Below are 14,779 nucleotides of genomic sequence, written 5' to 3'. Positions count from 1 at the left end.
CAATTGCTTGCTTTCTTGTCGATTGGAGGTGAAGCGGCAACTTCACGACCCAACTGCAGCCTAGGAAGCTCACGCGAAGCTTTGGAGGAGCTCAACAAAGCTCAAGACGCAAACTAGAAGAAGAAGGAAGAAGAGTCATCGCGCAGGCCCTCGACCCCTTTATACTGCGAAGAAGCGGCGAAGAAACTAGCCGTTGCGTCGCAGCTAGAACCTGATCGGTCAAGGACCGATCGGGCCCTGTCGGTCCCGGACCGATCGGTTAGTCGAACCTTACATGCGTACTCGATCGATCGTGGACCGATCAGATACCGGATCGGTCCACGCCGATCCGGTAACTCTTCCTTCGCGACGTCGTCTCGATCGGTCCCCGGACCGATCAGACCGATCGGACCGATCACCGCCTCTTTGCCTCTGTTAACTGGCGATCGGTCACGATCAACAGAGCTTGCGATATCGATCGGTCACCGACCGATCGAGCAACAATATCACTGGATCGGTCGGTGACCGATCCAGCTGGGTTTGGCCCAAACCAAGTCCCAAGACTTCCAACCAATATCCGGTCAACCTTGACCTATTGGTACTTCATCCCTAGCATCCGGTCACTCCCTTACTTAGAAACTCCTGCCAAGTGTCCGGTCAATCCTTTGACCTACTTGGACTTTCTCAACACCGGATGTCCGATCATCCCCGATCCATCTGGATTTTCCTTGCTGCTTCACTTACAGGACTTTCACCGCCTCTCTCACGATTTCCACACGCCTAACATCCCGTTAGGACTTTCCCACGGCTTCACTCACGGGACTTTCACCGGCTTCACTCACCGGACTTTCCTTTCACCTAGCTTCACTCACTAGGATTTTCACCGCCTGCTTCACGGATTTCCACACCTAGCTTCACTCACTAGGTCTTTCCCCCTGCCTGGCTTCACTTACGACTTTCTCCACTGCTCGGCTTCACTCACGGGACTTTCCAACTCTCGGCTTCACTCACGGGACTTTCTCCTGCAAACTCCTGTTTGGACTTTCCCGTGCAAGTCTCCATACTTGGACTTTCCGCGTGACACCGCTTGGACTTTTCCCCGTGCCAAGTCTCCGTACTTGGACTTTTCCAGTGCCAAGTCTCCATACTTGGACTTTTCGCGTGCCAAGCTCCCTGCTTGGACTTTTCCGTTTGCCAAGTCTCCATACTTGGACTTTTCAGGTCAACCAGGTCAACCTTGACCTAGGGTTGCACCAATAATCTCCCAACCATCTATTCTTGTCTCACATCAAGAATACAACTCTTCCACGAGTGTCAAACATCAACATGCAACTCAACTAGGTCAATCTTGACCTAAGGTTGCATCAACAATCTTCCCAAGTCAAACATCAAAATACAACTCGAGTCAAGTCAACTCGAGTCGGGTCAACCAGGTCAACCTTAACCTAAGGTTGCACCAACAGAAATGAGGATCTCGTGTGTGACGAAGCCGAAGAGAATTGTCTCTGCATGCATGAAAGAAGAAAATCATGTTGAAATACATAACACAAGAATGTAATATATTATAATAAATTTAAAAATAATGATAAATATGATTATGATGGTCATCTAAATATGATAAATCATTAGTAGAAAATTGCCTTACAACATAACGGACATCAGTAGATAAATAACTATCTTTACCATCAGTACCCTCCAACGAATGTTGAGTTTGATTGTTCATTTATGGAAACATCCTTAATTATATTACCAATCAAATCTTTAAAATAATGACCACCAACATAGAAATAGCAGCAGAAGATTATAGTTTTGTTGCTACTGAATTTCTGATATGCTACTGTGTGTTTGAGCAAAACTTAGAAAAAAATCTACTATTTGGCCGGTTAAAAGATAGCTAAAAAGGACAGGATGGAGGAACGACTACGGTAAAACGGTTGCTATTAGAGAGGAGGAAGACAAACAAAGAGAGGATTGTTGCTATTGTTGGCTGGAAAAGAAAAATTGGAAGGTTTGCCAGCGCTGTCATTGCTGGAAGAATAAGAAGAGGGATAATGAGAAAAAAAAAAAAAGAAGAGGAAGATAAAAAGAGGGAAAAAGTTTGTTGTCCTTTAAATTAAAGAGGAGTATGTTGTTCTTGCTATGGGAAAAATTATCGCGTCCCAAGAGTAGGTTATTTGATGAAAATCGGATAGTACCTCCTCTGTAGTAATAAGAAATGAACCAACTATACAAATGCCACAAGTTTAATCATAAACTATCAACAGCCCACATGGCACAACCACTCAGTTATATATACAGCACACATGGCTGGAACAAAAAGATAGTGAAATCACAAAATAACAATCACAAAATCATAAAACAACCAACTGCGAGCCGGCCCGATTTGACACAACAACATCAAAACAAATACAGAAAGTTACAACGCTAAACTCCATACAAAAGATACATATGACACGTACAAGTAGAAAACCAATAAGAGAGTGAAAACTATAGTGGAAGAAGTCACTCGATGTGATATGGAACTAACGGACAGAATTCTCTAATTTTTATGAGAACTTTATCATTTAACTATAAGAAAATTTTCAAATATTAAAATTTTCTGAATGTTACTTTTTAGGAAAATCTTTTTGCATTAAATATGTTAAATTTTTTTTTAAAGCTTAAATTTTTTTTAATTGTCCCTTAGATTTTTTATTGTTGTTAAGTAGAATTTTTTAATGTACCACATTTTTAATGTGATCAAAAGGGAGAGTTGTAAAGATTAAGTCTAGGGGGAGGGTAGTACAATTTATATTTTTTGTACTTACAAATTTTATAACTATTATTTTATAACTGTTATTTTTGTGATTTATCCTAACGTAACTTGGATTTACTCACATCAAAAAGGGAGAAATTATAAGTATCCCAAGATAGTTTTGATGTGATCAACCAAGTCAGGTTAGGTCCTATTAGTTTTTAACTCCTATGTCTAAGTGTGCAAGAACTTAGGAGAATAGGAAGTCGAGCGAAAGATGTAGCTAGCGAGAAGGACGACATAGGAGAGATCTGACGGGTTCGGTGCATCCAAGGGACGAGGTACTACGTAAGAGTACGCGTGCGGATGAGAAGGAGGCTCGCGGCGTTTCCGAGGAAGGAGAAGCTAGAGCGGAAGATTGCTAGAAGACTAGAAGTTGGGTTTGGATGAGCCCTATTTCGAATGACCGATATTACCCAAGTGAAAGGAGCCGGAGTGGAAGACCTAGACCCAAGCAAGCAGAGTCGAAGTAAGAACTCAGACCAAATAGTTAACATGAAGTTAACTTAGGCCTAGGTGTTCAGACCATGAATTTTATCCGAATCGCGTTTGACGCGATCCATTGCGATGGGGATAAAGTTTTATCCCCCTGGAGGTGCTTGGAATCCTTCCAGACGCCCCAACCAGGACTATAAGGGGGTATTTGGTTTAGGGGAATAGAAGTGGGGAATGGGAATAGGAATCATTGATTGCCTTTGTTAATGTTTGGATTATAGGAATGGGAATACAAATAAGGGAATGAATCCTTGAAATTGGGTAATAACTAAGGGTATCAATTCGGGTGGGTCGGGTCGGGTCGGGTTAAATTTTTTTTTTTTTTTTATAACCCAACCCGAACCCGACCCGAACCCGAATTCAACCCGAAACTCCTAAACCCGAACCCGCCCAACCCGCCCAACCCGAACCCAACCCGTGTAACCCGAAAATTCGATTCAAAATGACTTTTTGGAACTATTTTCCCTATAATTCTTCACTTTTATCTCAATATTTCATCATTATCATACTAACTTGATATTAATATACATAAAACATCTTAATTTTCAAAATAAAATTTGATTTAACCCTAAAAAAACCCCACTAAACCCTATATTTGGGTCAACCCGGGTCAACCCGAACCCGACCCGACCCGACCCAACCCGAAAATCTTCAACCCGAATACCCTCCAACCCGAACCCGAAAATGTCCAACCCGAACCTGATTTTTTTCGGGTCGATTCGGGTTTGGTCGTCGTCGGGTGTGTAATAACTCATTCTCATGCCCTTCAATGAGCCATTATCCTATTTTCATTAATCAAAATATTCCCTTATTCCAAAAATACCCTTGACCTAAAACTAAAATTTTCTCCCTTAATATCAAATATCAAAATATATTTATTTATTTTTTCTTTCATATCACTTCTCTCTCCTTATTCTCTCTCATCCTATTTTCTCTCTCATCATTTTATCACACACTTTCTCTCTCCTTAATCTCTCCTATCACATTCTCTTTCCTCTTTTTTCTCATTACACTTTCTCTCTCATCATACTTTCTCTTTCCTCAATCTCTTCCATCATACTCTCTTCCTTCTTTTTTTCTCATCATACTTTCTCTCTCCTCAATCTCTCTTGTCACACTCCCTCCTTTTTTTCCTCAACACACTTTCTCTCTCAATATACTTTCTCTCTCCTCAATCTCTCTCATCACACTCACTGTTCTTTTTTTTCTCATCACACTTTCTCTCTCATCAGACTTTCTCTCTCACCATACCTTCTCTCTCCTCAATATATCTCATCACAGTCTCTCTCCTCATTTTTTCTCATTACATTTTCTCTCTTCATCCTCTCTCATCATACTTTCTCTCGCATCATAATTTCTCTCTTATCTTCTCTCATCATGCTCTCTCCTATCACACTCTCTTTTCTCATTTTCTCTCATCACACTTTCTCTCTCTTTATTCTTTCTCATCACACTTTCTCTCTTATCATACTTTCTCTCTCATCATTCTCTTTCATCATATTTTTCTCTCACATTCATCTTTCTCTCGCATCTAATTTTTTCTCTTATTTTCCTTTAAGGGTAAAAAAGGAAATTTTGATTGATTCCGATAGAAAATATGCAACTAACCAAACATTACTTTTAAGAGTGATATCCATGCTCATACTCATTCTCATTCCACAATACAATGATTCCCATTTCGATTCCTATTCCTAGGAAAGAACCAAACGCCCCCTAAATATAATCCTGGTCACAATGGTTCAAAACAACACTTGTAAACGCTTATAGTTTGTTCTATTACTTGTTTGTGAGTCATCAACGTTGAAAAAGACTTCTCTGCCTGAAGGAGACTGTTTACTAAACTTTCAACTTTCTTGGATTAACAACCTCTCCGGTTGTAACCAAGTAAACCCTTCGTGCCTCTACTCTTAGTTTACTTCTTAAACTTATTTTATACAAGTGTTAGTTTAATCAAGCTATAAAATTCAAGGAAGGTCTGTTTTTCTTTACAGGGATATTCACCCCCCTCTAGTCGACCGCCAAAGAGACCTACACTATGTTTTTAAGACTTGCACATCAAGACTCATGAAGTTCAAAAAGTTGAAAATACATTCTCAGTCCTTCTTATGGAAGAAAAATACATCTAGTGGGAGTCTGTATTTATTTTATTGCTCTATATTTGATAATAAAGGCAAATATTTTTGTTTTAATTATTGTACATACATAAAATTCAAAATATTCATGGGATTTTATTTGTTTGTTGGACATTATGAATTAGAACATCATAATTTACTACTAATGTTTACCATTTAGTATGTCATATACCAATGAAGTTAATGGACTAAATTAATTACAGAGGTATCTTGTACCCATAAAGTTTGATATCAATTAAAATTTTACTTATATTTCACATAAACTTGCATGTAGCTGAAGTGAGAGATTGTTAAGACTTTATTATCCCTATTAGGTGGGCTTATTTGTAAGTTGAACATATGAATACAATTTAAACCTTTTAAAGTGATATAACTTATGTTTATTGGGTTTTAGGTTATTGAATACAGGTTTAATGTGTAGAATGCTTTACCTAATCCATTATCATCTATGGATCGATAATAGATTGTATTCCTATATAAAAGGGATGTCCCTAAAGGTTTAGGATAATCTTGACTTAATTTCTTGTTCCCCATCGACAAAAATTTTTTTGGTGTCGTCACCCCCTAAGTCTCTTGGAAGACCTTCCTCTTCTTTCTGTTGCATCTTCTTCCACAGGGATCAAAGCTGACAATGCTAGGACTAAGACAATAGATTTTCAATCAGGTTCCTTGTTTTTATTATGTTTATGTATTACTTTCTTATGTCATGTTTAATTAATGAAACAAGATCTTTTTGTTCTTGTATTTCTAAAATATTAGTTCTTAGTGTTTTAGAATTCATGCGGTGTACTTTTTACAAGAACTAATATTAGGAACACAAGAAGTTGAGTAGAAGACATTGTGAGTGAGAAGGATGACATGGGAAGCGAGTCGATAGACTCAGTGCATCCAAGGGACGAGGAGCTACGAAAGAGTACACCGACGGAGTGAGAAAGACGTGTGTGGAGCTTTCGAGGTATAAGAAGCTGAGAAGGAAGCTTGCTCGATGAGAATGTCAGAATTAGGTTCAGGTGAACTAAACTCTAGACGACTAGAGCATCACCCAAGCTAGCGAAGTTTGAAAATAATCAACTCGAAAGTTGACCTTAAAGACTTGAAGACCTGAGATGCCTCAGTTGTCTAGAAGTGCCTCAGATGAATAGAAAATCTTCTGCCAAAAAAGGGACTTAAGGCTCCTACAATGGATTGAAGAAGCCTTAGATGAACAGTAACCAAGGCGCCTCCAATTGATCGGAGGGCCTCAAATCCCGCAGAACTGTTAGGCTGTCATTATGTTGAGGATGAGACTTTATCTCATTGGAGGCACCCTGGATGACATTGGAGGCGCCTCCACTGACACATCAGCAATGGTCACTTGTGACTAGAACACTATAAATAGCATCCTAGACCTAGGAGTTCGACAACATACTGAGAATCAACTTCTATACTTACTTTCTGAGCTTCTAACTACTGTAAGGGGCTTATCCACCTTCGACTGTTATCGAAGAAGGAGTTTTTCTTTTAGTAGTTTCATTTGCCTTAGATTAACAACCACCTAAGTTATAACCACGTAAATCTCATAAGTCCTTTCCATTTATATGTTATTTATTTGTTTTAATTAATTGTGTGTCATTGCTAAGAAAAACAAAGGGCGTGGGGAAAGGAGAGATCCTAATTCTTCCACAAGGTAAACAAAAAAAAACAACAAGATGCACTTTAGAAAAATATAAAAAAATTAGTGAGAAAAAAAAAAGAAAGGGTTATTTCAAGTGGTTGTGTTGAGGCAAAAGAAAAGAAGAGATAAACCTGCAGCTGAGAAAGAAAAAGTAGAAGACAAAAAAGTAGAAAAAAAAAATCAAGAAAAGAGGGTGCGGTTCTGAGAAAGCAAGAGAGAGAAAAAAAAAGTGCATCTAAAATAGTCTCGTGAGTAGTAGGTGTTAGTCTAGTAAGCATCAATGATTGAACTTAGGTTTTGATGAATGACAAATGATTTAAAGTTAGATTCTATGTTTGTCTAACCTCTTTACCGAGTGTGCATGAATTGATGGATCTAGAGGACTTAACACTAGGCTGAAGTGTAGATGTGTGATTCTAGCAGGAAGTCCAGCTGGGTCTGCAAGACCTGACAGCTGGCTAAAGTCCAGTCGAGATGTTTGATTCTAGACGATTAGCTGAAATCTGGTTGTGCGATTCTGGCAGAAAGACCTGGTGGGTCAAGAGGCAAGTCAAGAGACTACAAATGATAAGTGAGGTAAGTCAACTAGAGGAGAGTGATCCAATGAGGGTAGGACTGTAAGTGCTGGTTCAGCTTAGATCCATTTTGGAAGTCTAAGTTAAGTTCATGATAAGATTTTTATCATGGTAAGACAAGATCTAACTCATAAATAAACTATTTGTGCATATATTTTTTTTAACTCTGTATTGTAGATACATACACAAATCTTCAAATTCTACACATGTGGCCACTGACAGAACCTGATTCCGAGTCCGGAGTTAAAAGATATAGCCTCCGAAAGATTGTTGTGTCGAACTAGTAATTGGAGGTGCCTCGAGTGGATGGAGTGAATCGAATTGGACCGGACTGGACCGAATTGAATCGGACCAAACCAAACTAAACCAAATCAGGCCGAACCGAAGCAATGGATAAGATCTGAATTATTTAATTAATTTTTTCTACAGAATTATCTATAAGATCCAAAGTCAGAAGGTTTATCCCATATTCAATGCATCTGATAAGAACAAGTTCATCTATAAAAGGAGATTATATGTGCAAGAAAAAGACAAAAATCTTCTATGCTAATCCTTGACTGTCCAATTGCTCGGATATCGTCCTACTGCTATGTTACGACACTACTACATCCGACTACTGCAAACAAATTAACACAAATACACAAATGCATTCAGATCTCTGTCCAAGTATTGGCTAACATTTCGTTTACCGTTAATTATTGCTTAAAAAAAGTGTAGTATTGTTATACTTTCTTATTTATTTGTGTATTCAATTACAATTGATTAGTGGATTATCTATAAGAAAGGTCCAAAGAGTCTTAATTTTAAAATAGGAGTTATCGAAGACTACAAACTAAATAAAAATAATCATGCTTTATTCCTTTTTATTTTTCTTACTTAGTTTACTTTTCTATCGCGCACTCACTCGTTATAAAAAATAGAAAAAAAAAAGTTTTGATGATTCGCCTCTCTCCTTACTCATGTGCAATCAATCCTGCAATAGGGAGGCATAAAATTTTCATAGCACTTTAGACGGAAAAGTCAAGACAAAGTGGTGCATGAGGGACACCACATCGATGATCGATCGAATTTAGGCAAAGAAGGAAAAGGAGCGTCAACCTCCCCAATAGAGGAAAGAGGAAAAAAAATGAAGAATCGCCACTATGATATCCATGTTGGGATACATAACACAAAGACATAGAAAGAATAGAGAGTCAACTAAAGAGTTGATTATTATTGTTAATAAGGTTATTTATATAAATTGTCAAGATAATATAAGAAAAATATAATGATAAAATTAGTTATAATTACAATCCAAGCATGATAAATCATTAATAAAAAAATAAACTTATAATTAATATCTTGAATTGTTATCTTTTATCATCATTAAATTATAATTTCATTTACATTATCATCATTAAATCACAATTTCATTTACAAAACCTTATATAACCGCGGAGGTAGAAGATCCACCTAAGCCGCATGAGCGAGCTAGGTATCGTCCGCACAAGCGAGCAGTTATGCTGGAGGCGACAACCGTAAATCTATACTCCTAGTAATGTCTAGTGGTTAGGCCCGATTCTTTGTCGGGCCTGTCAAATGTTGAGGTCAATAAGAGCCCTTTCAACCGAGGTTCCTCGGCGCCACTATGGTCTCGCAAATAGAAGTTGTGGTTCGGTAGGATCCTATTGTTGCACGCAGAGGGGGGATCGACCCAGCCTGTAGGGTTATGATGGGATAATGGGTTTTTGAAACTATAACTGATTACTTTCACTCAGCAAGATATGTTTTTACTATGAAAAATATATACATTTTTCTCTCCTCGCCCCTCTCCTCTCTTTACTGAAGAGATATCGGAATGAAGATTACACCTCTCAACCACAAACAAACAATTAGTATTGGCAGTTTCTGGGGAGACATGGAGCCTTATTCATGGCCATTAAAATTAAAAGCTTTCGTTTTTGCAAGGGACTTTAAGTCACCTTGTGACAAGGAGCTCAATAGTTTGGGATCATAAATCGAATTAGTTGAGAAGATCACAAGCGCCGAATTTATTTCAATAGTCAAGGAGAACATGTGCCACATATATGTAGTTGTCTTCGGGTAATGATATTTTCTTACTTTTTTTTATATATATTTAAAGATTGAGTTTGCAGTGATTAAGAAGATGTTAGGTTGATAGGGATAAATATTTTTTGATTTATTTTGATAATCGATGAAAAATTTATATGAAATCGATTGAAAAATAGAGAGATGATGAACTTAAAATTACTTTTGGTAAATAAATTAATCGGATTTTATCAGTCAAAATTGCTCACCCGTCAGTCCTTTTAAAGTCGGATCCGATCCGATTATCCCCGTCCAACGAGTCAATGAATATCCAAATACGATGTCTTTGTGTTAATAATCAAAATTATGTCGATAAAGTTGATTGAAACATTTAAAATGCTTTTTAAAAATTAAATAACATTTCTTTGGGGCTTCTCCATTCGGTGTCGGTGCATGGCATTAAAGACTGACGGGACCCTGCTCGACGCACGTTCCATGTTTGGGAGATTGCAGTCAGAGAAATGCCAAATAGCAAACGGCGAAGAAATAAATGAAGATGTGATTGCGGATTTTCGTCTTCTTCCAAAATGTTTTATTTTATATTTTCATTTAAAATGGAGGTTAAAATTTCTCTAAAAAAAATCGTTTTTTTTTGCTTTTTCTTTCTCTTTCTTCCCCATCTGGCTTCTGTCCCATCCTCCTCCTTCGTTTGATCCAGCCGTGGTTTTGCCTTCGTATCGACTCGACACTGGTTTATGGAATCGATATATACGTATCGTTTTCAATGCGCAGCTGTCACGCGTTTTCAGTGTATATAAATGTACACCTCTGCGGTCACTCTGCTCTGCTCCATGGAGTTAATCTGAGCTCACTCTTTACTTCCTCTCTCGTGCAAGCCGCAATGGCTTCTTCCACCTTCGCATTTACTCCTCTGCTTCTCCTTCTCCTTCTTCCACCTCAAGCTTTCTCGTCCAAGAACAGTAGCTCTGTTTCGGCGGCTGCGGGATCGTCGTCGTTTGTTCCCTCCGCCTCCCTCATCTCCACCTTGCAAGCCACCCTCGGCGAGATCGAGGACGTGTTGTCGCTTCTTACCAGCATTCCCGGTGTCTTCGACCAACGCCTCTCCGCCGCCATCACCGACTGCGTCGACCTCCTCGACCTCTCCTCCGACGAAATCTCTTGGGCTCTCTCCTCCTCCTCCTCCTCCTCCTCCACTTCTCGTCCTTCCTCCGCCTCTGGCAGCGTCACCGGCGACCGCCGCTTCGACCTCCACTCCTGGATGAGCGCTGCCCTCGGCAACCAAGACACCTGCAAGGAGGGCCTCGGCGGGGGGCTCCCGGCCTCCCTCATCGCCGAAGGCCTCGACACCGTCACCTCCCTCGTCTCCGACGCGCTCCAGGAAATCGCCGGCGACTCCGGAGGCACCGGCCGCAGGCGGCTAATGGGGTTCCCAGAGTGGGTCTCTACAGGCGACCGAAGGTTACTGCAGGAATCCTCCCAGCCGCCGACCGCGGACGCTGTGGTGGCGCAGGACGGGACCGGGAACTACACGACGGTTTCGGCCGCCGTGGAAGAGGCGCCCGACCGCAGCCAGCGGCGATACGTTATCTACGTAAAGAAGGGGGTGTACAAGGAGAACGTGGATATTAAGAAGAAGAAGTGGAACTTGATGATCATCGGCGACGGCGTCGGCCAAACCATCATCTCCGGCGACCACAACTACGTCGACGGCTGGACCACCTATCGCAGCGCAACCTTCGGTGAGGCACCAAGATTTTATCTTAAACCTACCCCCTCTCTCACGAGTGTTAGTGGGTCTCACGTAGGACTTCCTTCCATAGTAGTACGAGTATGCCAGTCGGAGCCCCCACGGGCGGGATCAACCGGTTATGACATGGTATTCTTGCAACATGGGTCGAGAGGTCGAAGGTCTGCGGCAGCAATTGCGATAACATCAATATCTGTCCGTGCTAAACACCTTCGACCGCCATGTCATCGCCGGGCCCGTATTCACCGTGATTTACTCCCTCTCATACTCGTGGGGCAGGGGTGAGGGGGCCGCTGGGCGGCGGGACCCGCCTTTTGCAACACGAGTATGCCAGTCGGAGCCCCCACGGGCGGGATCAGCCGGTTATGACATGAATTCTTGTAACATGGGTCGAGAGGTCGAGGGTCTGCGGCAGCAAATGCGATAACATCAATATCTGTCCGTGCTAAACACCTGAGATCACCATGTCATAGCCGGGCCCGTATTTACCGTGATTTACTCCCTCTCATATTTGTGGGGCCGGGGTGAGGGGGCCGCTGGGTTGACGGTTCCAACCTTTTGCAACACGAGTATGCCAGTCGGGGAGGTTTCGTCGGTAGCTTTACTATAAATACTTTTTGTCCAGAACGGACCGAATCGGTTTATTCATTTGGTTTGGTTCAATTTGACAGCGGTGACGGCGACCGGGTTCATCGCGCGGGACCTGACGATCGAGAACACGGCGGGCCCGGGGAAGCACCAGGCGGTGGCGCTCCGCTCAGACTCCGACCTCTCCGTCTACTACCGCTGTGAGTTCGCCGGGTTCCAGGACACGCTCTACGCGCACTCCCTCCGCCAGTTCTACCGCGATTGCCGCGTGTCCGGCACCGTCGACTTCGTGTTCGGCAACGCCGCCGCCGTGTTCCAGAACTGCGAGCTGGCCGCGCGGCGGCCGCTACCGAACCAGAAGAACTCCGTCACGGCGCAGGGGCGGGCGGACCCCAACCAGAACACCGGCTTCTCCTTCCAGTTCTGCAACCTCACCGGCGAGGCCGACCTCACCAACGCCACGGCGACGTATTTGGGGAGGCCGTGGAAGGAGTATTCGCGGACCGTGGTCATGCAGTCCTATCTCGGCCCGGTTCTCCGGCCCGAGGGCTGGCTCGAGTGGGACCGTGATTTCGCCTTGGACACGCTGTATTACGCCGAGTATATGAATCATGGGCCGGGTTCAAATCTGACGAGACGGGTCAAGTGGGCCGGGTTTCACGGGCTGAGCGACCCGGCGATGGTGGTCAACTTCACGGTGGCCCAATTTCTAGATGGCGACTTGTGGTTGCCGGCCACCGGAGTTAAGTACACGGCGGGGTTATCTCTGTAATTACTTGATTATTCGATTGACGACGCAGCTTTACGAGTTAAAATTATTAAATTAATGTTTCGTGTTTGATAAAAAAGTATCTTTATAAACTATGTAAGAGGAGCACTGATCGGGTCGGAAAGTGAGGGATGGGTCAACTCCTGTTGATTGTCCTTTGTTGACTTTTACTAGGTTGGTTGTCACCAAATTTGACTTTTTAAACGGGTCGGCTTCTGTTAAGTCGGCTCTTAGAGGATCTCTCCTCAGTCGGCCGATGTCAAGCAAACGACATCCTGGTGAACCAGCTTCTTCACACCTAACTAAAAAGATCAACCAAATGTCAAAAGGAGATCCGATGCTTAAATAAGAGTAGGAGAAAAGAACGAAGAAAAGGAGAAAAGTAGCCCCAAAGTAAATTTTGTATTTCCTTATCTTCTTTATTGAAATCATTACCTTATATATAACAACATTGTATATTTTAACCATCACACTCTTCTAAAGGAACATCATTAGAAGAAACGATGACTTAATAAAGTACCTCGGTTGCGTCAATACCTTTTATTTGATGTAATTATTTCACGCGGCCACATAATTCTAGGCGATTGTCCAATATTCACAACTGACATATCTTTCTTGCCAACACTTATTACCGCTATCAAGAAAATTGACGAGCCCGCTTATCTGGTTCCTCTTCCATAACCAGTGCATCCCCAACACACATTGTAATGCCATCAGCGTTTTATTAACATACTAGGGACTTAGCCAAGTGGGGGTGGGGGCGCGAACGCTCCCCTAATATACTTTTTTAAAAAATTAATACTATATCTCATTGTCACTTTACCTACAGATTCATCGCCATTCGAATTGATCACATATTTAAAAAAAATTTGCCGTAAGTTATCTATTGGTACCAGTTTTTACAAGAAAATATCACGAATTAGAATATTAAGTATTGAATTTTAAAAATAAAATATATAATAATAAATAGATGAACTAAATAGTATAACATGAAATGAGAGTGCTAAATTAAAATTGAATTTAGTTCAAACTAAGTGCGATGATAAGAATTATGTTGATTCAAACTGGGATTGATTTGGTCAATTTAAAATTTAAACGGGTTCGATCGATTTAAAATAAATTAAAATATTTTTTAAAAAAACCTCCTCTCTCCTTTTTTTCTCTCTCTACACATGCTTCAGCTCCCACCTTATAGTACCATTGTACATTCTCCTATTCCTCTCTTTTATTTTTACCTTCCTCTTCTTCTCAATTTTCTTTTTTCTCCCTCTTTTCTCCAATAGCAATAAACCTCTAATTATTTCCTCTCCTTTTCTCATGCACAACAGCTCTCTTTTCTTCTCCTTTCTTTTCTCTAGCAAGCAAGAACTTCCAGCAACAAGAGTAGCCCTTATCCCTTGCATCTTCTTCCTTGATCCTATCTGAAAACTACAGAAATGGTGAGTTGAGAAAGGTGGCACTAATGTTGATCTGGATAAGACTTCGCTGGAGAGAGACGATGATACCTAGCTCTCCTTTTGGCTCCTTTCTGCACACACTCAAAAGAGTTAATAGAATGTTAGGACAAAAATTAAGGAAGGGGTCTCTAGCATAGGTCCTCCTACGCGCAAGTCAATAGAAGACCGAGCAAAAAGTAAAGAAAAACTATAGTAAGATTGAGTGAGTATAGTGAGGAGTAATGTTGCGTAATAACAGTGTCGTACCTGAGATTTTGATGGCCTAAGTCGAACTTTAATTAAAAGAGCCCCCTTACACCGTCTTACTACTATATTAATTTAAAAAATCATCTACATTTCAAAATATAATCCTCCTTTAAATGTGCGATCAAAATTTTTTAGCGAGGCTACAAAATGTACAATGAAATAAAAAGTTGAATAACATGAATATTTCAAAATATAATAAAAAAATAAATATTACTAGTAATCATTTAATACAATACCTTGCTTTCATTTTAGCTATAAAAATATAATGCATATTGCTGTCATGTTTTAGTGAGA

General features: G+C 40.9%; 1 protein-coding gene across 1 annotated transcript; it reads left to right on the top strand.

The window, feature by feature from the left end:
* The first annotated feature begins 10,469 nt into the window (after positions 1-10,469).
* LOC122010312 (pectinesterase-like) lies at positions 10,470-12,861 on the top strand. The gene is made up of 2 exons (XM_042566802.1): positions 10,470-11,417; positions 12,097-12,861. Exons 1-2 carry the CDS (start codon positions 10,559-10,561, stop codon positions 12,783-12,785), a joined length of 1,548 nt encoding a protein of 515 aa, XP_042422736.1. The 5' UTR covers positions 10,470-10,558; the 3' UTR covers positions 12,786-12,861.
* Positions 12,862-14,779: the final 1,918 nt, after the last annotated feature.

This window comes from Zingiber officinale, chromosome 8A, assembly GCF_018446385.1.
Source record: "Zingiber officinale cultivar Zhangliang chromosome 8A, Zo_v1.1, whole genome shotgun sequence".
Classification (NCBI taxonomy): Eukaryota; Viridiplantae; Streptophyta; class Magnoliopsida; order Zingiberales; family Zingiberaceae; genus Zingiber; species Zingiber officinale.
Note: the sequence above shows the minus strand (reverse complement) of the source record. Positions and strands in the feature narration are given on the sequence as shown.